The sequence below is a fragment of the Metopolophium dirhodum genome, chromosome 5, assembly GCF_019925205.1.
Source record: "Metopolophium dirhodum isolate CAU chromosome 5, ASM1992520v1, whole genome shotgun sequence".
NCBI lineage: Eukaryota > Metazoa > Arthropoda > Insecta > Hemiptera > Aphididae > Metopolophium > Metopolophium dirhodum.
The window spans coordinates 31,278,806-31,306,716 of record NC_083564.1 but is presented as its reverse complement, the minus strand read 5'-3'; the positions used below and the strand labels follow the sequence as shown (position 1 = coordinate 31,306,716).

The following is a 27,911-nucleotide window of genomic DNA, read 5'->3' as shown; positions in this document are numbered from 1 at the left end:
GATTTAAACAGAATTAAATAAATATGTAATAATTTTTTTTATTATTCAATGATTAATGATAACAATAATATAATCTTGTGAAAGACAAAATGAATTATTTTTTTACAAATTCTAGAAACTGTTAATTGCTAATTAATAATTAAAAGTGAGTAATAAATTGTGTAATAACCAATAAGTAATAACTAATAGCGTAGGTACCTACATTAATAATATTAATTGCCATTACATCGATATGAACGACTTGTACAATACGACCTGTCAATTGTTATGTAAACACGGTATGTATATACGGTATACAATGTATTACAATTATTAAATTTGTTCAAACTGGGTTAACTTAACTCGGAAAACTGACTTGCGGAGTGTTTTAAAATAAAAATTAAACCAGTATGTGTATTTCAACACTCGCGTATGGTATGGGTACAAAATCTATATTCATTTCTAAGAATTCGCCGTCGAAACTAAAATGAAAAAAAAAAATAATAAAAACCAATTTCATTGCTTATAACATGTTGGTTAAGTTTGAACGACATGTCACACGTATATAACGAAATAAAAACGCGTGGCTTTTCACGGACGTAAATCTTATAAATCAATTTTATAGGATTTTTAAAGTTTTTAAGAGATATTACATTATATTATTATTACTGTCGGTCTGGCCTTATCTCTTCTCGTTTTATGTCTTTCGGTTCCGAGGATAGGTTATTATATTATTATATACCTACTACCGTTATACGCACACGTTACCATAAAAATAGTAATATTATTATGCCGTGCCGGGTGTTTACGGAGTCGTAAAAATTAAAAACGTTTTTGTTAATGCGTATAACTGTTGACACTTATACTTTGAACTAAATTTAAATTCGAGGATAAAACAACACGAGCCGGAATTATTGTAACAATCGGCGATAAAAGTTTTTGTTGTCTCGTCTCCCATTATAATAGCTATTATAATAGTTGGTGATTTATATTACATACCTACGTACGTGTATAGATAGTGGATTATAATATTCTGATGTAGTCGCACTTAAATTGAAATTAGAATATAATCCGGCACGTGTTTTTTTTTTAAATAGTACCTACATGCAAATCGTTCCGTAAACAGTGTTATTATTGTTAAATTACATATAGTACCTACCTATATATAATATATTATTATGTAGTCTACGCATTAATGGATTTAATTACAATCATTGCTGACAACCTACTATTGTGTTAGAATCTGTTAGACGAACAATATTCGTACAGACAAATCAAAAAAGCAGTTTATATCTGAGTTCATATTATGATATCGACATTTTAGTATCCAATATCCATTACCCAAGTATAGTAGGCTATATGAAACGGTAAAAGTCGTTTGTAGATTCGGCGCGCTAGAAGCCGATTATTGCGGCGAAAACGGTTTTCAAAAGCTCGACACAAAAGCTTATTATTATTATTATTGCGGTACACTATAATACAATATAAACACTGCGATGAATGCATATATAATCGTCAACAAATTGGGGTATAACTACTGTGCCACGCGCGAATATCCAGAGTATGGCGGAAGCCAATAAATGGAAATTAGTTGAAATAGACTTACACGGAGGGCTGAGTGAGAAATGTACTTACAGGCTACACCGTTAACAATGGATATGTTTATGAAATAAATATTACCATCACACACCCTTAAGTGAGCGAGAGCGTGTGTGCAGGCACCTACATAAATACAGGGTGATCCGCATTCAACGTAAACACTCGCATTATTTCAAAAACTACAAGCGTTTTGAAAATATTCTTTTTACACAAATCTATAGCGTTAAAAAAAACATTTTTTTTTTTTTTTTTTTGACCCAAAATCACGTAAAAAGAATTCATTTTCAAAAGCGTTAGTGTTTTCAGAAATAATGAGTGTCATCATAATATGTCAATGGATCACTCTGTATATTATACTAGACATTCGATAGGCCCATTGTAGGCCGTGCGCCACGTACAAATAAAACAAACGGAGAACAAACCATTACGAGTGGTGTGGAATAAAAAAAAAAATGTAAATATTCTGAGCGTCCAAAAAACCGACGGCGGCGGTTCTCCTCTTCGGGCGGCCGCCGCGCGTGTGTGCCCATTAGTATTGTGCAAACAGTCCGCTCGGGAGATACGGTAAAATGTACAAATGATGATTATGATGATGATGATGATAATAGTAATAATAATAATAATAATGTCAAAACTGCCGCCACACCGATGACGTCACACATTATACTACTATACGTTTATATATATATATTATAATATTATTATTATTATGATTATTGTCCGTTTCACGTCTAATGGCCATAACCGCCGCACTTGTCACACAGTCGTAAAACGCGCAACACAATGATTTCCGAAATAATATTATGCACGTCCCCCCCCCCCACGTACTTGCTTCTCGTTTAATATTATTTATATACTGTACAATGATTATACCGATTTCCGGTATACGGTATATACCTATGATACTACATGTGCATGATTGTGCACACCCGTCGGTGGCTTTCTTCGTCCGTAATATGTCCAACACGTTGTCGCGATAACAATGCATGCACACACAATATACGCGCATGCAGTATAATATATTATTATTATTCGATTGTTACGATTTTGTTTTCGTCAACTCTCACCGCTTGCCGATCGGTTGGTAGGTATTTAATTTTTTCCCTCGCTGTACGTTTTTCGACCGTACGTCGTTTCATAATATCACATTATTATTAAATATTTTAATACAATATTATTGCGACAACCCGTTAACATGTTTTCAATACACGTGTGCTCGTGAATTGTCAAATAATTTTTTTTTATCGAGTCCGACGAACCCATAAAAACGAGTGTACACACATCCGCCGTCCGCGCTCAGTGTTTCGATTTAAATTCGCTGATGGCACGCTAATCATCATAATATGCAGTCAGTGCGCCTCGAGACGATTCATGAACGATTAAAAATATACATTTTTTAATCAGTAAATTTTTTGTACGTTTTTATTTTTCCCACTGCGTCGTCGGTTAACACATTTGCCATTATAAATATATATAATAAAATAACTACTTATATTATATTAGCACGAATTCCGTCGCGAAATATTAAATTACCGTCGACGATAATAATAAGAATAATATTATAACACTGACAACTGTGAACTAGTTTTGATCTTATCGTCTCCGATTTCTCGTGTGATCCAAATTTGTGAAAAATTTATCTGGTTTGACAAGTATTTGCGGCGCACGGGGACTTGCATTATTTTTTTTTTGTATCGCGCAAATATTATAATATATAAATAGGTATAATATACGGTAGTGGTTCACGAGCACACGTATAGAGTTAATGTATTATATTCGACGTTGCGATTATAAATATGCGGCAAAATGTGAAAATATATGCCACGGTCACAATATATAACCGCACGCATATTATAACCACCGTGTATAGCATTATACGTTATCTTGAAGTTAGGTATATCTTATAATAATTTAAAAAAATTTTATTACACCGGTATCACACATCATAATATAATAATATAATATAATAGGTACGAACATTTTTATGACCATTACAACAACGCGATTGCCAAATATCCGAAAACCCTCGATAGACATATTCGTGTGACCATATTATGATATAATATAATGATTCGACAACAGACATAAAAATATAAATATGTGTCTAAAAACGCACTGGCCAGGATTATATATTATTATACCTACCGGCTACGACGAGATAATACGATAATTTATTCGTTGTCGTCGAGGAATGGGCACTCGAGGAGGAAGCCGGTCGGAAATCACAGGCCACGGTCGACCGCGTAACATAACACACTCGCTCGTTAAATTCCAATAACGATTAAAATAATATTCGTGTGCATCGTAAATCGGTCGGTCGATTGGCTGCCGGTTGTTGTTGCACACGATTTTATCAACGCGATAATTAAGAGGATGTCAGTGGTGGTGCATCATATTATTTTGTTTTCTCTCTCGGACCCCACATGGACAATTTGCGTTCAGCAGGTCCAATTGTACGTAGATAGCGTTAATATTGTAGTGAATAATAGGGCACTATTATCAAACTTAAAGGTATATAAGAATATTATTATTTATCGTCTGAGGCACCTTGCATAGGATTGCATTGGTATTTTAATATATTGGGTATTTTAAAATTGTAATACATTAGTCAATATTATGTTGCATAGTTATATAATTAACTTTTAAATTAAAATATCAATATAACCTATATGCGGTTTGAGGTGCTCATTTAAGTTTGACAATAGGTCAATACACTCTGCTAACAACAATTTATACTAAATCGGATGTGCAGCTGAACGAAAATTTGCTGTGTTGTGCGCGTATAGGTCAGAGAAAGAAAACAAATAGTGCGCTTACATCCTGTTAAGAACGAAACGATTACGCGATGTTGCCACTCACTATATTTTGCTTATCTGCTTATGTATTTCATCAACGTATTACACATGGGCACATGGCAATGTTAATTGGCTCCTGCACTCGTATTTTAATACAATTTAACCAATAATACCGATACGACGGAATGGATGTCGGGACGTTTATCGTGGAGTTGGATATAATACAATATAATATAATAATGATATTATATTATTATATTATATTAGAATTTTAGACGATTTAAATCTGCAGCTCGGACTGCAAACGGGGCACAAAGAAAAATGTATTTATGGATCTGACCTTTTGTGTAACTTATATTATTATTATACTTGTATACATAAGTACCTAATCACATTGCAACCGCCACCGACCGTCGATTAAAAATTATAATTTCGTGTACTTAATGCGTAGTTGCAAACAATAAACAATAATTTACACACGAAGAGAACACACTTTGAACTCTTTCCATTCTCGTTCCGCGAATAATTACGTTTCCCGTCTAGTGCGTGTTTGATTCAATTATAAACTACATTAACATAAATTGTTTTTTTTCTTTGCCAACGAATTAAAGGACATATTATATTAGTTTTGTACGATAGTCAGTCAGACGTATGCAAACAGCCAGGAGGAGGCGGCAGTTATATGAATAGGTATAGATATAATAATGAAAATCGTTATTATTATGGTAACTGTATTATGATATAATAAAAATATGGTACAACCTCGTCGACCACAACAATCTATGGGTATATAGAACGTAAGTAGGTATTTTAACTGTGAAAAAGGGAAAACTCACAAGGGCGATTTAAGTAGGTAAAATCGATAGACCGTGACGAACACACAACAATATTTCTAATGATGGTGTACAACAACTGCTGCACAGGTATAAAACATATTATACCTTATAATATAGACTATATATACGAATTCAATCGGTCGAGTACCACGACGGTCGACGACTATTACACGTCTCAAAAGAGCTTGTCAAAATCTACTCGGCAAAATGCGGTATAGGTAGTTAACGAGATTAAACGTCATCTAAATGACGGGGATCGTAATACTTTTTTGTTCTACAAACAATATAATACTCGACAAATCGATTTTCCTCTCCCTTTCTATATAATATTATGTATCTACCCATCTCAAAATGTCTGTATAGAAGGGGGGAGTGAGGACTATACGCACGTCAATTATTTCTTAATCATGGGTTTATAAACGTCCTTTATATTATATTGTTTACATTTTACGATTGATCTATAAAATACTGGTGTTTATGATTTTATATAGTATTATATTATTATACGTGCAGATACTGACTGTTTAAGGTGACTGGCCGTGTACAACAACGACACGACACAATATTGATCATTGTGCGTCGTCGAGAGAAGAGGGAGGGGGCGACAAAATTGAACGATTCCATTGTTTTTTAAACGCACCGAGTAAATAACAGTGACATGTATAAACTATAAAACCGTAAATGGATGTTTTTTTTTTTAAAACAGACGCATTCAGCAGTTTTTGGAAATCACAATCGGACTAAAAAAATAACCGTTTGAATGTTTGATGTATAATATTATTTTAATGGGAATTTATGTTTTATTAAATAACGACGTATTGTGCGTTATATATAATAAATTAATAACTAACGGCGTCCGTCAGTAAAGAACAAACAACAGTCATAGGCGATGTGGATAAATATACTGAATATGTCGAATGATAAAAAAAAACAATACAGCATTTTTGTATTTTAAAAAAAAATACGAATTTTGATGTAGGCTGTAAACATATTTAATATTATGATAATTATAGTTGTATACGAAATACGAATTGTTATTACTGTCAATTAAACCTATAGAAGTTTAATTGAATATATATTTTCTATACATTATAATAATATCGTCCGCGAAACTAGTTAATAAATTATGATAAAAGAGAAAGATGAATTAAAAAAAAAAAAATGTTCTCGGAAATACTTTACGTATATATTAAAACAACAACAACAACAATAATAATAATAATAATATCGTTTGTATAAAAAAAAAGGGCACTATTTATACGCTAATATAACCGTTCCGCATATATGAACAATTTATTGACCAGACCCGCGCCCTCCCGAGAGAGAGAGAGTTAACATCAGGAATCCATTTAAACGGTTTACATTATATTATGTGCGTGTGTGTTTGTATACAAATCCGCAACCGTAACGACTGCAACGAGCCCCGCACGATGGATGTGCCCCTCCTCGCAATCACTTTTTTAAAACCAGCCATCTGTAATCGATTTTTAATTTTAGAAAATAAAAAAATCGTCGTCGGAATAAACGGAAAAAGCTGTGTACTTGTTTCGAGCGCGGTTTAAATAAATGTATAATAAGTAATAACCGTATAAAAGCTATCGGCAGGACGGTGGTCGGCGGGCGGTACTATATTTACGATATAAAAATAATTATTAATTACAAACCATAAACCTAAGCTATTGTATCGAACACTGCCCATGTGCATGTGCACGCACAGCACACATTGACATTTTTATCGAATATATTGTTCCGTAAAATATGTTCGTAAAGTTACGTTATATAAAACGAAACACAACGTGGCGCCACAATGGCCGATCAATTTACTGCTATAAAACTGTGTTACTCCTCCACGGCGAATTCGGCTACTGCGCCGCTGCTGCTACACGGACAGGTGTGAGGTGCATTTAAAAAAAAAAACAGACACACGACAAGTCGTATAATGTATGTATTATTATTAGTTGTAGGTTATTATTAGTTGTAGGTAGTCGAATGTGCAGCGATGTTACCGAATAAACATAAATGACTTAATCAGGATATATAATATTATGTACCTACGTTATATTGAGTAATTTATATAATAAACACGGTAGAAAAACGTTAAGAGCGCTCGGCGTTATGCACACATCCGTTTGTATATTTTCGATTCATAAAAGGATTTTATTTTTTAATACGTTGCTCTGTACCCATAGTACTTAACAGTTAATACATGTAGGTATAAAATATATAAGTATTTTATTATAGCCGCGCTCGCGTCATAATCACTATATAATATGTCCGGCGGACATGTCACGGATTATTATTTATTATTATTTGTGGTTTTTGGTGAATGTACCTATATATAATTTGGGAGTTTGCACTACGTCTTCCATCGTTTAGCGTAGGTACGTACATTGCGTGTAAACGAGTTTTGGTATATTCAATTTTTAACGCAACGCCCCGACCTAATTGACCATCGTTTTTGTTTACAAACAAAACACGAAACTGACGAAAGTATCGCCCGAAACGAGACTGCCGCAGCATTATAATTTATAATATCAAGTCAATATAGAGAGACGCGGAAAGACGATTATTGGTTAAGATAGATTTTAAATAACAGTAATACTATATACTATATAATATTATAATATGCGTTCTGCCGCACTATATACGAGTACCTACTACCTACACATGATTTGAAGGCTTTTGGTATTGTCTGATCGCAATCGAGAAAGGAAACCGACAAGAGTTGAAACTATTTATAATCGTCTCCGCGAGATTATACTGAAACTCAACGTCGTTTGGCGCGCATGATCGACGTGTATGTTTTGTTTTTTAATAATTTCTACGATCCTTCGTCGTCGGTCGTCATTATATTATTATTGTTGGCGCTTAAACGTGTAATGTATATAATGCGCACGTTATATATTTGAACAACAACGATGAGCAAAACAAACATAATTTTTGTGCACGCACGTCCGAAAAGAGGATAATACATATACATTATACACATATATACATATTTATATATGCAGCGTATAGATAGTGTATATACGGGCAAGTCGTCGTCGGCAACAGGAAAAAAAGGATTACAGTGGCGAAACGAATTACCAACAACAGTAGCAGCCCCTTTTGTTTGTTTATCATATTACGCGCCGAGAAGAATAAAATAATAATAATAATAATAATATAATATGACTGTGCAAAACGTTGGACGGTACAAAACGGAACTTGGACGCGAACAATATAATACAACAATAGTATTCGCTGCTAACCTTTGCGCGCCAATATAATATTATCATCTCTCTCTCAACGGCCCGGCCCGAACATTATTATAATATTATTATATTATTCGACAACCGACCGCCACCACCGATTACGCGCGCGCCTTTGCATCAATATATATATTATAAAGGACGCGCGGGTAGTACTCTTTGTTTCGCGTATTATAACGACTCTATATTATATTGATTCTCCGGGACCCCGTCCCCTTCCAGCCCTTTGAGGTAATCGATTTCAATTGCTGTCGGTGCGAAAAAATAAAGCGAAATGTTCTGTATATACGTCATTATTGTGTAATGTGTGTACATATTGTGTACAATATATGATATTATAATATTATATTATGTATACCCATAACTGCAGCAAACGTTTAGCGAAATATACTATTGTTCTGACCGGCAACGAGCGTGCAAACAAGATTTGAACTATGAAGTACAAAGCTGAAAAACAAAGCGTACATGGTGGGATGATATTAAATTATAATAAATATTATGTACTTTATATATGTAATAGCACGGGATTCACTAAATATATAATGACACAAGTGTGTGTTTCCAGAGAAAAAACTAATAATAATATCAAATGGTCTGATTCGTCGAAAACCGTCCATGTTTTAATGTTTAGCATACACGCAAATTGTATTGCACGCGTATAAAAAAAATTAAAAATTAAAATTGCGATCATTAAATGTGACTCATTGAAACATATTTTTCCAATCGTGACTTCCGAGTAAAAACATTTATGTGTATACATAATATAAATTAACTAGGTTCGATACGAATATAACAGCGCTGTGTATACATATAGGTATTATAATATACGGTTTTTAATTTAATAAAAAAAAGTAACATTAATACTCAGAAACCGAGTCATGAACTGCTTCAATATTAAATAATATAATAATTATTTTGTGTACAATATAATATATGTAGAGGAGATTGAACACTATAATATTATGTACTACTGGTTATCAAAAAAAAAAAAAATGATTAATAATTATAATTGTGCGTGGGTTTGGCTGTATATAAAGCAGAACGAGCGTTTCCTAGCGTCCCTAAATAATAATATTATATTTTATGCGGACGGCGACGACCAACTGTTTTTTAATGAATCACGCGAAAGGACTGTACGATAATAATAATTAGTCCCCGTCGTGTTTGCTTTCCAAAACGTTTGTTAAACATGCGATGACGACGAGTGCATAGTATAATATAATATTCATTGATCGAAACCGTAAAAAGTATATAGAAAAAAAAGAAAGAAAAAGAAACCACCGAGTGCGAAATACCGCGGCCGTCAACATGATAATAGTCTAACAAGATCGTTTCAAATGTGACGTTTATAATGTGTATTTAAACTATATTATATTAAATTTTAATACAAGATACTTACTTACCAGTAAACTGTATTATAATAAGTGTCGTCTGGACGGATGTTTCCGATTTTCCGGTATATATTATTATTTCTACAACGCGTACCTACTGCAATATTAGAACCTACCTCTAATGTACCGCCAAATAATACGCGACATACCGTATATACAGCGTGTGTCCCAAAAGTATCGTATCGCCATTCGATTATCTCCGCGGCAAATCAATGTATGTCTAAACCCGAGTTTTTCGACGGTAATTTGTATTAGAAATGTATGCCATTAAATTTCTTAAAAAAAAAGTTGTAAATTTTGCATTTGTCGACATTATTATTGGACTAGTGACTACACAATGGACATAACTGGTAGCTAGGGAGCACTCCGCTTAGTACCCTAAAGATATTTTTGTAGCACCTCAAAAAAACTTGATTATTTATGTACTTTTACTAGGTAGTGTAATAATTTCTATAACACGACGCTATATTATATATTTACAATAATTATTATGGAGTGATCCATTTGACAATCATTATTTCAGAAAACACTTACCGTTTTTAAAAATAATATACTAAGTGATTTAATTTAAGTCAATATATAACATTATGTTTTTGTTATTTTTAAGTTTTTTACTATTTTGAATGATAATATATAACATACATATTTTATTTCATATTTCGAAGCAGAATATGATTTGTGGAGTATTTTGATCTAAATATAAAAATAAAATTTCGAATAATTAGTTGTATATTAGTTATAAGACGTGTTTAAAGTTTTAATGAGCGGAGTATAATATAGTCGACCAACATTTTGCGAGGTACTCCTGTACCACTCCACTTCACATATAATATCTAAACTTAAAATACCTTTAAAATTATAACTAATCAACTACTCTTCCAAAATTTAATTTTTATACGTGAAAATTATTCTCCTTTATAACAAGAAATCAAAAACGTTATATTATGTTATTATTTAAAAAAAAATAAATACCTACCTATATATTTTTCGTTACAAATATGTTGTTTTTCAATAACTTTAAATCATGAGTGTCTTACGTTAAATGGATCACCCGGTATATTATTCGTATAATAGATATATTGTATATAATATAAAACTGCAACGGCCGAAACCGGTGTACAATCGTTCGTTGATGTTTTAGCGTTTCTTCGAAATTTCTCTTCTCCGCGAATAAAGCAAACATGTTTTTTTTCTATTAAAAAATAGATTTTTCGTCTTTGGCGTGTGTTATAGCAACAAAAAAAAAAAATAAAATAAAATATCGAATAACGATTTTGGAATTTTGGATGTCCGCGAACCGGTTGGGCGAATGAGAGGTACGACCCTACCTTAAAAAATGAATATCGTTCATATATATCGTATATATCATAGCTCGCGACGATTATGGGGTAGATCGTGACGATTGTGCGTACCTATAGATATAAGTCGGTATACGTAGTTAGGCACTTAGGAACCATAACCGCAGTCGTGTCGATGGGTGGTACCTATATGTATAATGTATAACGCGCATCACTCGGTAGACTCAAACAAGCCGGGCGATTATCAATTATATACGGCTTGGCGTTCAATTATTGCGGCGAGAGGACGAGGGGAATTGTACCGATCGATTATACTACACCGGCCGCCGTCGTCGCCGCCACTGACGGACCTATATAGTCACCACGCGCGAGGATGACGGGATAATATTATAACGCAACGTTTACCCCACCTCATTCGTATTACTATATACCGCGTGCTCGCGGATAAATCTGTCACGTCGAGTGACACAACGAGTGACTGTTATTTATTAATTATTATTATTTTCTGCACATTCGAACCTGCAGGAGCGTTTCCCGCATACGACACAGATTTGAAATTTTATAGATTATTCATTACTGGCACCGGATCCGACGCGTCGGCATTTCCGTCAAAACAATCTACTAAATGTTTCCGAAAATTTGTATTTTGTATTTTTATATGAAAGACGGCTTTTTATTTTTACAATGTATTTACAATCTATCGGTAGAAAGTAGGAACAGTAACAAATTTGATTAAGAGCGAGATTTATGACATATACTTACATAAATCGTTTGACGGAAGTAGTCCGCACCCACTGACGGCACTACCTATTTCGATACCTAGTTTGGATTTTCGTGATTATTGGTTTTTAAGTCATATATCTGACACCATATACGACACCATTTGCATTTAAAACGTTTTTTTGGGGGGAGGGATGGATTACCGGGGATCGTAGGGACTGCTAGATTTTTTATAAGTGGGTTCGGGTGGTTGGCTATAAATTGCTGGGGAAACGTTGTTGTCAAATAATTTTGCTTTATCTTGAACGGATTTCAACTTGAGATCCGGATGTACTGTGTGGTTAGAGACGTAGGGTGAGCTTAGTGGGTAATTTTTTAATTGTCTCAAAGCGATATTTTGGAATTTTTAAATTTTTTTTATGTTGAATTTTTAACGATAAAAAACGTTACGGTATAAATTGAACGCGTTTAACGGAGGACAGATATAGCACCTAAACAATATTACGTTTACATATACAGTTAACTCGTATAATAGGCTTATTACTATTATTATTATTATAGTAATGCGCTTATAGTCTCGTATGGGTTTTATTTTTTTTATTTAATTCTCGTTATATTGGCGCCTGTACTGCACCTGAAACGACGCCGCTGCACTCCCGCCGTGCGACATATTATATTAAGACGTCAACGCAATTACACCTTAAAATCGAAAACGCACACACACACACACTCACACACACCTATGTATAAATACGACAATGCACGCGTACCGTATAGTTTCCAAATAGAATTTTTATTGAGCAATCGCGTATGCTACTTTATAAACGGTTCAATACGGAAGAAAAAAACTGCAGCTACCCATATTATTGTTTATCGTACACTGCACGTAGATAATTAACGTCGTTCGACTAGTTATAGGTATATGTATGTAATAATACCGCCGGCCTGGAGAGGCGGAACAAATAGTTTGTCGTAGAAAATGTGACTATATAGTGTTCCTATTGCAAGACAACTACCTACCATGCCTACCTATATAATTTATAGAATTATATACCTATATAATATTATATCCTTGTTACGGATGGGTGGAAAAAATAAACCTAATTTAGAGTCTATATATCGCGGTATATAATCATATGACTCGCGCACAAAATGGATTTGAATTAAATAATCAGTCGTGCTACGTCTGAAAGAGAGAAAAAAAATTGGATCTGGAGATTGATTTCAGCTGCTGCGGTGAGGTCGTAACTGGAAACGTTTTTCGCGCGCATCGCGTGTGACATTATCTCAAATTCGTGTGATGATCCATAGATTGTTCCACGGCCGAAGGACGTGGCGCCGTAGCCCGTCATCGTTTTCGTCGTGATTTGTTACGCGCGGACGAAAACGGCGTGAGATTGAAAAACGAAGACTGCACCGCAGTCAAGGTGAAGGGAAAAATATAAAACAGCGAAGGAAAAAAATATATAAAAACAGCGAACGAATGTGCAGCGCACGGAGCGTTTTGTGTCGGGAATAATAACAGCACAGTCACGACGCGACGAGAGAGTGAGTAGAACGTTTTAAACAAAAATTCCACGAGTTTATAAAATAATAATATTTTAGTATAATATTATGTTACATAAATAATAATGATACACCTGCAAATCCCTGCTGCAGGTAACTATGACATTACCGCGGTATATAGATGACGATAATAATATTATAACACGGTATGCACATATTATGTAGGTACTACACTACCGCCAAGTATACCACTGCAATGTACGTAACCCGCGGTAGGTATACCAACGATCTAAACGATCGTTAAAACAAAATATGTTCGTCTCGTCGTTTTATTGTTATTATCACGCCGGGCTCACACTGAACCCCGTGTCATGTCGTATAATATATTCCGTATAATATATGTACCTTGGTAACATGTCACCTATAAAGTTGGGAATTTGGGATATCAATGGGGTCTCTTACCTTTGCGTTTGATCTTGGTCAAGTCCAACACGGTGCCGTTTGGCCGCTTGGCCGTCGACAGGTTAAGGGGCTGTTCGTCGGGGCCTGCCTTGGTCCATCCGAGTATATCAGCCACGTTGTGGGCGGTTGGCGTCCTGGGGGGGTTGCCGTACACGTGGGGGTGCCACGTGCCAGCAACCGCCAGCTCCGGCGACGACACGGCCGCTACGACCACGCCGGATGATGACAGGTCCGCCGGCGGCTTCCTGTTGCTGCAGTCCATCATCATCAACATCTCACACGGATCGCGTCACACCGGTGCGAATAACGACGACGGACGACGATGGATGACGACGACACATCTCACGCGCGCGAAACACACTCGCGCGCGCCCGCGGACGACGCGAAACCACCCTTAACGCACGGCTCGTACGACGACGATAGGCAAACACTGAACGATATTATAATATATTTTTGTATTCTCTTTGTCGGGAAACGAAGACGAGGCAAAGCGACACTCGGAATTATCGTGACACTATATAGGCCGAAAAAAAAATTTAACAACGACCCGTTGTGCAGCGATAGAGACGACCGGACACACGCTGCGCGGTTTGAGACGGTAGAAAAATAATTGACGATGAAAAAAAAACCGTATACGACGATAAAACACGCGAACGCTCCACTGCGGTGCAGAGCGAGAGAGAATAATATTACACTGTTATTATTATTATTATGACGACGACGACGACGACGACAACGAGGACGAGGACGCGCGCGCGTGTATAACGTCCGTACGAACGGTCGGCTGATGACTATAAACGTGACTGTAATGCGAGTTTAACAGCTACTGAACGGGTGCGCGGGGCGTGCGCTCCTCTCCGCCGCGCCGTCTCGCGCCGTCCCCACCCTTTTATAGGGTCCGCCGCCGCCGCTTGTTGAAAGCTAAACGGTTCCACCTTAGATTACTTTTCGACGAGTTATATATATATATTTGCGTGTGTATGTATGTATATCACATGCGTGTACTTACATATATACATATTATATAATATATATACTTATACGATTTTCCCTCTCACTTTGTCTCTCTATTCTGACACAGTCTCTCTTTCTCCCTCTCAGAGTAGACTCGCGTTTTCTTCACTCGGTGCTGCTGCTGCAGACGTGTATCTTTCTCTCTCTCTCTCTCTCTCTCTCTTTTCCTCATTCGCAGCCTCCACCATCGCCGCCGCTTTCCCGCCTACATAATATATCGCGAGACTCACCCCGACGACGGTGAACCCCCAGCTAAATTAATATAATATGTTATATTATATAATCATTCTCTACGTATTTCTCGCCACTAAATGCGCGACCGTAATATAATTACACCGCGCGTTTTCGGTTTCCGACTCGCACCAAGCAGTTTATAATATAATAAATGATGATAATACACATATAATAACGACGGCCGAAGAAACTGTTTATAATCGCACCGATAGTACTTAATGCGTTATTCACATTTCACATCGCATCGCAAAAATCATTCCGTCGCGTCCAATCCATAACCGGCCGTTTTCTGCAGCTGACCGATTATCATAATTCATAATAAGTGCCTACAGTGTTTTGCTTTTTTAAAACCCGACAAATTTCGTCAACGATTAACCACGTCTTTTATGTCTGGGTTGGATATTCCTATTATTCCTATATATAGCTTCATGAAAAGATAATAAATTTCAAGTTTGTTGTCTAACAAATTAATAGTTTTTATCTGATGATTGCGAACGGCGTATTTAGTGAACTTTTGTTTTATAATATATATATATATATGCTTATATTGTATATATATATAGATATGTATACGCTATATCAATTATTAAAACGTCTAAATTCTTTATTGACAGAGTATTATCGCTGTCCACTGTTATAGTACTGTTACTATAGTTATATAAAAACTACTACACCAGTAATTAATATTGAACAGTAGTGCAGTGTTAACTTGACCATGCAATGGCAGTTAAAGCTTTTAACTTATCGTAGATACATTTATTTTGGTTCTAATAATGACAATGGTATTGAAGACCTATATATATATATATTATTGTAAATCACAAGAGTAGTATTCTAACATTTTATAATCGTATCATCGGTACTTTGTATAGGTGTATATAATATTATACAAATGTACAATTGTATATACTTTGTACATAATGTATTTGAATATAAAATGTTAATATTATTATTAAGACGGATTAAAAGTAAACAGACATATTTCCTTTTATAAAAAATCCGTTCTTTATTAATTATTATCATCGTCATCAAATCGTTCTTTTTGAATTTCATAAAAGATACCCTCTTGAATTTAGCAAAATTATTATTCAACCCTCTAGTGGTCTCGTCGAAAAAACATTCAAATAGAGGTTGTTAACAAAATTCTAAATGGAGGGAGGATCTTCTCGCCTGCAACATTTTGCGTCCGTATAATTTATTTATTTTGATTCAACGCCTATAACGGCGCTAACTCCGTCTTAAATTAGTGATTTTACCTCTTTGGGTATTAAATTATAATTAAATAACGGCGAATAAAGACATATCGTGACTTAATTTATTTATGTAATGTGAAAATCAATAGACTTGTAAATACTGAAATTACTTATAGAATTGTTATAAGACAACGATCGACGATCGTACTATATAATTTTTATTTTTATATGTATTTTACCTACAACTTACCTATTTCATTATTTTGATTTAAAATTATTACACACAGTCGAACGATGAAAAAGGAAAAAATCTTGAGCTTTTTATTTAGTCTGTATGTTTTATTTGGTCTTATATGTATATATATTTAATGACTTTCACGTATTTGTGTACTAAACAACTCTTGAGTATTTTGTATATCTTATAATATAATTTATAAGTAATAATATAGTGTATTAGGTACCTCGTAAGTTTATTAAATTCAAATAGTTCATTTTTTGTTTATGATTTAACAATAAAATTAATGTGATCCATAAACTGATTATATAATATAAGGTGTAATCTTTAATAAAAAAGATAAAAATATTGCAGTGTATTACGCTGTATTAATAACTATAATAAGATAACATAACAACATAATAAGATTGTAAATTGTTTTTGTCTTTTCTTTAATTGTCAGAGATTTTTCATTCGGTCACTCTCATTAAAATATCTCGTGAATACATTTCAGTCAATAATTTTTTTTAAAAATAAGATGTCAACCTTTTGTTTATCATTAAATGAACATCATTTTATAAACCATATTTTAACGATGATTTATAATCGCATTTAAATGACTAGGTATATACATTATACATTTATTCACCTCATAATATCAACAGGTTTGTATAAAATAGTATAATATATTCCAATATAGTTCTAATAAAGTTCTAATGACACAACTCAACATTATTAGCTTTAAACATTTTAGCTGATTTTTAAATCAAAGTAAAAAAAATTCACAAAAAACTAATAATTTAAATAAAACTTATTTTTTTTATATTAATTTATTATTATAAAAAATATTAAAACATAATAGATTGGAGCCGCTTTTTTTATTGCGTATTCTATATATATGAAGGCAATTTATTTTGTCTATGCGGTTTTATAAAATATTACTTAATGTCTTAAAGAAAGTTTATTAAGTTTAAGTTTAAGTTTATTAAGTTTAAAATGTATTAACAAATTGTGTTACTTAGGGCCGTATTCATAGTCGAAATAAGCATTAATTCCAAAGCTTCATATAAATTAATAAATTATAAGTGTTTACTATTATCAATATAATGTTTGAATGTCCATTTTTATTCATTTATAGAAATTGTAACATTTGTTTTGTTGTTATATATTATAAATTTAAGTATTGTTTTGTCTGTAAATTATTATTATTATTTTTTTGCTTTGAAATGATTTATCTGTTTTGCTATAAATTATAATAATATAGTACCTACACAAATATTTAATTATCTAACTAATGTATTGTTACATTCATTACAAAATAACTTAGTAATTGATAACACAGTTGATTATGGTATTATAATAGTATTACGGTTATTCAGTTTATTAGTCAATATCACAATCACGTAGGTATCTATATTGGCTATTACGTTTACTATAGAATGAGTTCTTTGAAAAGTTTGAATGTAGATCGGTGTTTGAACTCTGTGCCTCGTGACTTATTTCATAAACCTTTACGTAGAACCAATTTCGCTTGAAATGGTCGACTGATTAACGCGATACGGAATTATAAATTGTTTCCCAACACATAAAATATTACCGTGGTCACCGCGTGATGCTGTTATAATATATTAATTACTTACATTTTTTATATTTTTATTTTTTAAACCTTTATATGGTACATAGACGCAACTAGGGTTAAAAATGGGGGGGGGGGGGCTAACAAAATTATTTATTCAAAATAACCCATAGGGGGCTTATATCTAAATCAATAAGGGATATTTGGGGGGATAAATCTTAGTTGGGGGGGGGGGGGGGCTAAGCCCCCTCACCTAGTTGCGCCAATGATATGTTAGTTATATTTACCAAGTTTATTTTCGTTTAAATCGTCATATTCTATACTTACCAGCTATGTGACTATATGTAGGCTATCGCCATACTGACAAAAGTATTTTTTAAAACTAAAATGTACATACAAATTCTATGATCCAACAGATTTTAATATACAGTGAAACCTCTAAATACCGGACACTCGATCGCTGAAATGTTGACCACCATTCGGAGGCGTACGATATTCAGAGGGTTCAGATTGTAGAAAGTTTGTAGTTGGTTCCAAATCGTCCGCCATTGGGAGGTGTTCATTGGGGAATGTTTAGCTGTGTAATTACAACATGTATTATAATACATAACTCAAATATGTTGAACATTTTATTTTATTTCTAATAGTTCTCATTGGTATCAATCATAGACTTATTAGAATAGTTTAAAAACAAAATGTCCGTATCAATAGTACCTATACTTAATTTGGATAAGAACAAATCACAAAGAATTGAGAATATTGAGAAATTTTCTACACCTATTTGTACATGATAAAAATCTCATAAAATCTCTATTTGTATTGTGATTATTGGATTTAAAACTTCAGAAAGTTATTACAAACTTTTTACGACGTCTAATAATTATTAATTGTTGATCATGGAAATATGTAATAATTATTAAATTATTACGAATAACAGTGTCTTATTATAATGAATACGACTAATTAAATCACAATTTCAAAGTCGAACGCGTTTACCTATTTTATAATTATTACGGTGAACAATAATGATATTCTGTTTAAAATTGAAAATGTTTTCGTGTACAAAAAGTTGTTGAATACATTTACATACTTTCAAAAGCATGTTTATAGTAAAACACTTTGATTAAACTATATTAATCGCGGGGGGACCGTTTCGGTTTACACTAACTTCAGTTTAGGTTTCAGGTTTGTGTGTTTACGTGTACACAATACTAATACACTTTACTGTGCACACAACTAGCTGTTAGCCAATCGCGTGACCGTCCCATAAATTGAGTGGTTATACTGTAATAATGTATATATATGAACTATTATTATTTTTATTTGACGCAGCTAACACAATAGCAATTAATAATTCATTATTTTTTATTATGATACACCATGATAAAATTGCGTTAAAATAATGCATATAGGAAACATGCTCAGAATTTTTTTTTCATCAACACCGACAAAAGAATGGAAAACGTTTTGTTTAATTATATTCCAAGTGAAATCCGACGGTGATTGTACGTTGACTTCTAAATAGAAGTTCAAAAAACGTTGCTGTGCTACGTAGAAAAAAAAATACACAATATTGTAGTATTTTCATCGAACAATATTATTATTTCAATTGGCAATTATATGTCCTTCACACTATTTTAATCAATTCTCAAAATATTAGAATGACAGTTAATGATTGTTCGAGTATTTCCTTTTTTAGTTCTTTATATACGAACCACTCTACTCTACCTATTTATATTATATTATGTATATACGTATAATTAATATTTAATAATATATATATTATTTTTCATAAATATATTTTTACAGTTGTATGCGAAGTTCGATTGTAGAACCCATAAAACAGATAAACCCAAGTAGGTAGGTACCTACTCTAATTTATATATATTATGTGCCATTGTACCTACAGTGCATTGCACGCAACTAAAAGAGCTATACATTGATTCCATTTTGGTCGGGAAAACTAATTTACATCCACTTTCACGCTTGTAGAAGCATAACTGAAAATGTGAGCAATGCGCGTTTATGGTAAATACTAAATAGCATTTTATATTTGTATACTAAGACCGCGTTTTATTAAAATACATAGTATATACTATAGATTTATTAATCATTGAAAAACTAATATTCGTATGACTGATAATTACTAATTAGCACCTCGCGTTACAAATCATGATAAAAACATTTTTTATAATACCTAATTTCTTTATTACGGAAACAAATTCCAATTGCAAAAATATTTTTTATATACACATTAGTAAATATCAAAAACGACGATAGTTAATTTTTAAACAAGTGTTTATGTAAAATAAAAAAACAAATAAAATATATTATATATTATTTAGGATAAAATAAATTATGATATTAATTTTAATTTAGCCGTTAAATGTGTATATATCAATTGTGTTAACTTGCGTGTCCCTGCGGCTGACGAACCACGCATGAACAATGTTGCTTTCGATAAAAATAATATTATATTCAACAATTTTTTTTATTTAATATTCTTTTATAGGTGAACAATGTACATCGCCATAAATAGTTTTAGGAATATATAGTTATAAAATGCGTATGTATAATTAGTTACGAAAATCAATTATAGTATATAGAAATCAGTTATGCTATAAAATCGATTACAAGGTCCGTTTATGACTGAACAAAATGCATATAATATTATATTATATATACATACCGTAATAATAATTACAATCGTTTAAACAATAGCTATGCAGTGACAGACACAATAAATAATAAATGCACGAATTTCTCTTTTTTTCCACTCAATAACCTAATCAGTATTTTATTTTTTTTTATTTATTTTAGCGTAGATATATAAAATATGTGTCTAAATAAGTATCTACCTAACTCTGATTTTAGCCGGGTGGCGGAAAATGGTATTTCGTTTTCGTTGCCTGAAATTTAAATTACGAGATAATAATAAAATCACTCGGCAAATTGACAGAATTCTATAAATAATATTATATAATGTCACGCACGAGCGAACACGTCAAAATTGGATTAATACCCGTGTACGCGGTACGTATATAATATTATAATGTAAAACAGGGTGGCTCGATTGTCATCCCTTTTTCTCACGATATAGCAATGATGCGCGTCGGACGTACAAATTAATTTGTCCGGGTAAAATAATAGCGAGTGTATAATATAATAGTAGTGAAACATGTTTTCCGATTTAATCATACGTTCATATTATAATAATAATAATATAATATATATATGCACATTATAATATTCTGTGTACACGAATGCACCAGAGAATGCCGCCGATCGATATAATATTTGTATACACACGGTTTAAAGGTTTTCAATATGAAATTATTACACAACTGAAATATTATGTAGGTAGGTAAGTATAAATATGTTTTCTAATACGACTATAACGAAATTGACTTGTTTTTTTTAAAAATTAGGTATGCGTTATCTATAGTAATTATTAATGTATGAAAATCATTTATTTTTTTTTATCATAACTCGAATATTATTGTATAAATTGTTTACGTTAATATAATGATACTATGTCGCCAATCTCGAGGAATATAGGTCATTTTATTATATCACTAATCAGTGTCGCAATAATGCGCATGTCATCATCTCTCACATAATATATAATTACAATCAACGATTTGGTTGGAAAAAAAATATTTTAAATATATAAGATAATATACCGCAGTAGATACCTTGCCCCTGCACCTACTTTGCAGATAAAATTTCCCGGGCGCTAAATTGTACGGGCGAGGAAAATTAAATATCAGTGCGAATCAATAACCTAAATAATTATTTGCACACTAACCGAGACACGCGTACGTCGAAATGCCTACAGTGTATTTATAAATATTATTTAACACACTTTATAGGTGTCGTATTCAATCCATTGTAGGTGATGGATATGCCTAACCATGTCTGATTTTCACGGATGATGACTGCAGATAATTAGATACTCAAATTCAGCTCTAAGATGAAGCTACATCGACGCATCCGTCTTACAAATGCAGAACATAACAAAAATTGTTATGCCCGGGGCAACTTTACTATGCTCCCTCTGTATTTATAGTTAAATTATCAAAATTCCACAACGCAGAGGGAAGAACTCATTGTCTGTGTCGTAGCGTTTTTATTATTTAGATAACATAAATACAGTTAAAATTATCAGTTTGAGAACATTATGTTTTTTTTCGTTTAATTATTAACAATTATTGGTAAGTGCTACCAAAAAACAAAAACGCTACGACACAGATAAAGTTCTTCCTTATGTTGTGGAATTTAGGTAATTCTACTATAGATACAGAGGGAGCATAGTAGTTGTCCCACGCAAAATATTTGTTGCTGCGTTGTACATTTGTAAGACGGATACAACGCATGCGGGTGTAGTGTCCTCTTAAACTTTATTTTATACACAAAAAACCATTGGACAACGGGTGTGCCAACTGCCAAGTAATTAACGGTACCAATATAACAAAACCGATTTGCACCTATAAGACTTTTAACAATCTATAGTTAAAACACTCAAACGCTCTCGAGTCAAAATTATAGGTACTTGAATGGTAGCCTCAGGCGTGCACCCAGGATTTTTGTTTGAGGGGGGCTTAAAATTGTCTTACTTACCTTACGTACGTCCTTATCACGTACTAATTATTGAACTATTTATGTGTAGGTATCTAACGTCAACTATATTTGTGACGATATACTATAATATATAATTTAATGTACAAATATTGGTTGCGCCACTGATGGTAGGTACTCCCGACGAAATGAGGTGCACCAGAGATAGTAATAGTGATATTTCTATAACACTGCATGTTACATGAATACTGTATTATACTATTCAATAGTTTTTTTTTTAATCTTAGAATTATTTACGTTCTACAAAGTAAAAACTATAGTCAATTACTTGTGTTAATAAGGATCGCAGCTATATAGTGTACCTATGTAATGACGAATTCTCGAGGGATGGTAAAATGTTGCTCCTGCAGGGCACATCAGGTCTAAATGTGGCACTGTCAAATGCGTCTATTGAACACCGCAATAACTATATAGGTATACACAATTGTTTTATATTATAACGTTATATTATAAAGGTTTTATTTAGTCTCGGCTAAACCTTAATACTCGCGGTGTATATAAGAGAGACAGAGTTCCGGATTGGGTCAAGACGTTTGCGTGAACATCCATCTCGTTTATTGTCGGTCCGCAGAACTTTAGCGGTTAAGTAGAGCGTGACTTTCGGCAGAGATAACCGCCTCTGCCATTGCTTATACGAGGATTTCTCCGTCGAACAATATAATATAATATATATAATATACTTTTCCGCCGGACTGGCCGCGCTGTTAACCCTTTAATCCCACTCGAACACGGCAAACAATATATACCTAGGTATATATAATATATATATAAACTATGTATATGCGTTATACTGCTGCACAGTACATATATGCCTACGTTTTCCAGATTAAACGCCGTCGTCACTTGTCCTCGTAATTCGATGTGTGCTTTTCTCGAAGGTTTTCCAATCCAAGAAATTCGTTTGATTTATAATATTTTACATTGCGATACCTATAATATAGCCTATATGCGAACACTCGATTTGGTGAACATCTTCTATAAGCTGCAGTAATATAGTTATTAAGAAGATGTCAGCGCACTATTTGTCTTCTCTCACGCGTAACATATATTTTTCGGTTTAGCAGAACCAACCCTCTACTATTACTTTTTAATATTAGAGTGAATTCACCTATATTATCAAACTTTAAGTTAAGAACATTATCTTTGTCCCCGCGTTGGCTATTTTATGATATTTTAGTTTTTATCTAATAGTTATGAACGTGTAAATTATTACAATTTAAAATGCTTATAAATTGTGTAAAAATTAAAATATCGTAAACAATCCAACACGTAGGGTCACAGGTAATGTTTTTATAGCTTAAAATTTGATAATAGGTGAATTGGATCTATAATATTAAAAGTAACAACACTGCAGGGTTGGTTCTACTGCAGCATCATTTAATGTCATATCACGTTCGGTTTATGTTTTTTTTTGTTAATCTTCTCTCGCTCCCTCCGCGAGGTATAGTTTTATCACTATACATCGCGACGCTGCAGTTATATATACAACTTCGTCCCATCCTCCACGACGGTCGACCGCGACTTTGGTATAGGTAGATGGTAGGTGGTATATATCAAACCACCGGCGAGGGGTATAAAACTTTCGTTTCGTTAAATGGCCAAAGTTCGATCATTTTTAACGACTCTCCCGCCCTGACCCCCACGCAACGCCTCAACCCGTCGCACCACAACCCCTCTGCAGCAGCCACGCGCCACCACCCGACGTTATATAATCAGCCACGCGCGTATCCAAATCGAAACGACCTTTTGTTGTCAGTATATATTATATGTATATATATGCATAGGTCCACAATGACTTCCACGGCGATTATTGATTAATATAATATACAAATTCCAGCCGCTGCTGCACCTATATACATAATAAATACCTATGTATAATATGCCTGCAGAGCGTATCTATCTGGGCTGCGAAGGCTTGCTACAGAGCGCATGACGTGAAACAATATTTCAGCGAGTTCCCTGTACAACGCATTTAGGTACTGTGATTGTGTGATTTACGCACTTGTCGCGTATAGTAATAATAATAACAAATGTGGCAAACGATGACAAACGCTGCGGCGACGAGGGTAGTCCCTGCCCCGTTGTAAAACAGCCATCACCGCTGCTTTTGCACAAAACCGTTTCTGATACAAATCGGTATCATAATAATATTATATTATATAAATAATATGGAGTTCCTGTACTGCAACAAGAGCGGTAGTAGAACATATTTGCAATAACTCGCAATGATGACGTTTTCCGGTCGCCAGCTATATACGAATTGCCTGTCGTGTGTGTGGTTTGTGCACCGAATATTATACTATTTGTCGAGCTTAATGGAGCCCAAGTGAATTATTACACTATATCGAACTATATTCAGAATGAACAATATTGATTGTATTATTAATCAGTGGTTGGAACTCGGAAGTCACTGCAGTATATTATGGTGTACATATGGAGGTAACTACTTTTCATGTATGGTGCTATACCACTACCGCGACTATAACCAATGACAGATAAAATTAGCTACTCATACTCAAATAACTCATACTCTAACTTATTGGAAAGTGGAAAGGAATATATATCAGTTGAAATTGTTAAATCTGGCTGCAGTGACCGCTAAACGTATAATTTATGTTAATTTAAGCACGATTTGTGCTCGCCATATGGTTGCAGCTGTGATGTCCACTTCAGTATCTCCTTACGATGCGTAAATTTTTTTTTACATTTTTAATGAATCCTGTATTTGCTTTTTAATCTAGCATAGTAGCATCAAATGGAAATATTTTAGTTAATTTTAACTTAAAAGTGTAAATATAAAATGTAGCAAAATTTCAAAGATGAAAATGCACGGTATTTTCAATACTTATAATAGAAAATTGTATTGAAGCTCTCGCCGAATGCTGTATACGCAACTTACAATGCGTTCTGAAAAAGTCGTATATACATAAACTAAAATAAATACAAGTTTCACTTTAAATGCGTTTTATCAACGCGGATCTTAATAATGGTAGTCGACAAATTAATATTTAGAAAACTCGATCATCTTTGTAGATTATACTTTATGTGATTTAAATTTAATACATAAATGAATGCAAATCGTACATGAACTTATATAATCACCACGCTACTAATAAACATATAAATGTAATATAATTATAATTACTTTATATACGGTTGTATTATTTCAATTTCTGTATAGTGTAATAATAACGTTGCATTAATTATTCCGTTTCATTTTCATTTAATGTAATTAATAACATAATGTTAAGCGCAATTAAATGTAATTGAGACGTTATATTTTTTTAGTAAGAAATATATTTTATAAGCAGTAACACTAATATTTAGTATCTACCTAACAACATTTATATTAAATGGTAATTATAAATATTATCATTGCAGCTTAATATAATTAATATATTATAATGCTTTAATTTGACTTATAAGCTATCTTAATTAATGTCGGTCAATTAAATGTTTTTTTTTATATTATACACAAGGTCCAACCGGCAATAAAGCATAATATTCACGTTATATATACAATATATATTTATATGTATATAATATTCATACGTTTTTATGAATTTTATTTTAGAAACCATTTATTTTTAAAAATATGGGGAGGGGGTCACGAGGGGGCAGTTGCCTTCCCAGAAAAAATATTGAGACGACAAACTAATCATTTTAATTGGGTCAGTAAATAATAATTTACCCTCCCACACAACAATTAGAGGCAAGTGCTGCCTATATATACCTACCATAGTAATAATTTAAGTAGTTATTTTTATTTTTTTTACACATATTTATAAACACAATGGTTTTTAAAGAGGAAATTATTAACGCGTATTATTTGATTTAATACCTATAAAATATAATTAGAAAACAATCGGAATAAATAAATCGGAATATACGTACGCACAGAGAAAAGAAAATGCAATTCACTATAATACAGCAATAAATTCATATTTTTTTCTTCACATACATATTGCATATAAAATCGTTTGTCGAGTAGGTCACTGCTCACAATTTAACCATGTCGATTCGTTCTATTTTTTTAATACTGAAAATGTATAGGTAGTGGCAACCGGTGTTTACGATTTGTTTTAATGTCTTATCTGCATAATTAGAATGCATTTCGTTATTATTAATAATCAATGTCTTTACTACCAATTTGAAACTTGGTCACACATTGTCGATAAATACAATATATTGATAATATGTATAGGTTACTTACCTAGCCCATACATAATTGTTTCAATGATAATAATGTTATTATTATTATTTATTACCTACTCATCTAGAACGGCGTATAGACCTACAGTGGTGTATTTTACTAAATGTATAGCCTGGATGTTGGATTCCAGTATATTGATGAGTACAAAATAGTATATCTGATTATTTTACTATAACCAACTAACAATAGTTTACCACTTATTTTACGCAATTGATATTTTATAACCTAGCGAAAGTTTAAAATTGAATACCAGCTCACTTCGCTAATATAATATAAACAAATTAAACCAGAATGTTAAAACGTGTAAATTAGTGAAAATTAAATTAAAAATATATTAGGCTAAAATATACGAGTTAATAAAGGATCGTTTTGTACGGTTATATAAAGCTGCTGAACTTAAGGGTGGTTTGCAACTTTTAAAAACAAAGACAACTTTAAAACAACCGATTATAAACTTCTTACTCGCTGCAGTGTATTTACGGAAGCACTGATGTTATTTATATTTTGTGCGTTATAACTTTGGAGATAAAATAAAGATTTCCTGTATAAAAATTATTATTAATTATTATTATTTCGCAAGCGGTTAAATGCAAATTATTACGAACCTATTATGTATAATTATGTTCTATGTGATTTATGAGAAACGAAAACAAATTCATATAAAGTTTGCAAAAGGAATACTTATACTATCGTCGGAGAGCACGAGTTCTATATACTTATACACACAATGTACATATAAAATGTAAACGTTTTATAATAATTGCGAAAAACATTTAAGACCGTATAAAACGGTAATTTTATATATAGGTATACTATTTGAACCTTCAAAGTACCTCGCTAGAAAGATTTTTATCCTGTACAACAGATTTATTTATTGTCGAGACGTATTTTTTTTTTTATCATTATAAATTATTATATTACTAAACATATCGTGCACGCGACTCCGGAAAAGTAAAAAAAGAAACACCAATTAGGTAATAAACATTTGCTAT

The 27,911-nt window shown here is 32.9% G+C and overlaps 1 protein-coding gene across 2 annotated transcripts in view; it reads right to left on the bottom strand.

Moving 5' to 3' along the window:
• The window catches only part of LOC132945516 (homeobox protein MOX-2-like), a 106,464-nt gene extending 91,812 nt beyond the window's left edge, over positions 1–14,652 (bottom strand). For both annotated transcript variants that reach the window (XM_061015291.1, XM_061015292.1), the window contains exon 1: positions 13,838–14,652. In XM_061015291.1, coding sequence (XP_060871274.1) covers positions 13,838–14,111 — 274 coding nt within the window. In that variant the 5' untranslated portion in view covers positions 14,112–14,652. The remainder of the gene's footprint in view (positions 1–13,837) is intronic.
• Between the last annotated feature and the right edge of the window lie 13,259 nt (positions 14,653–27,911).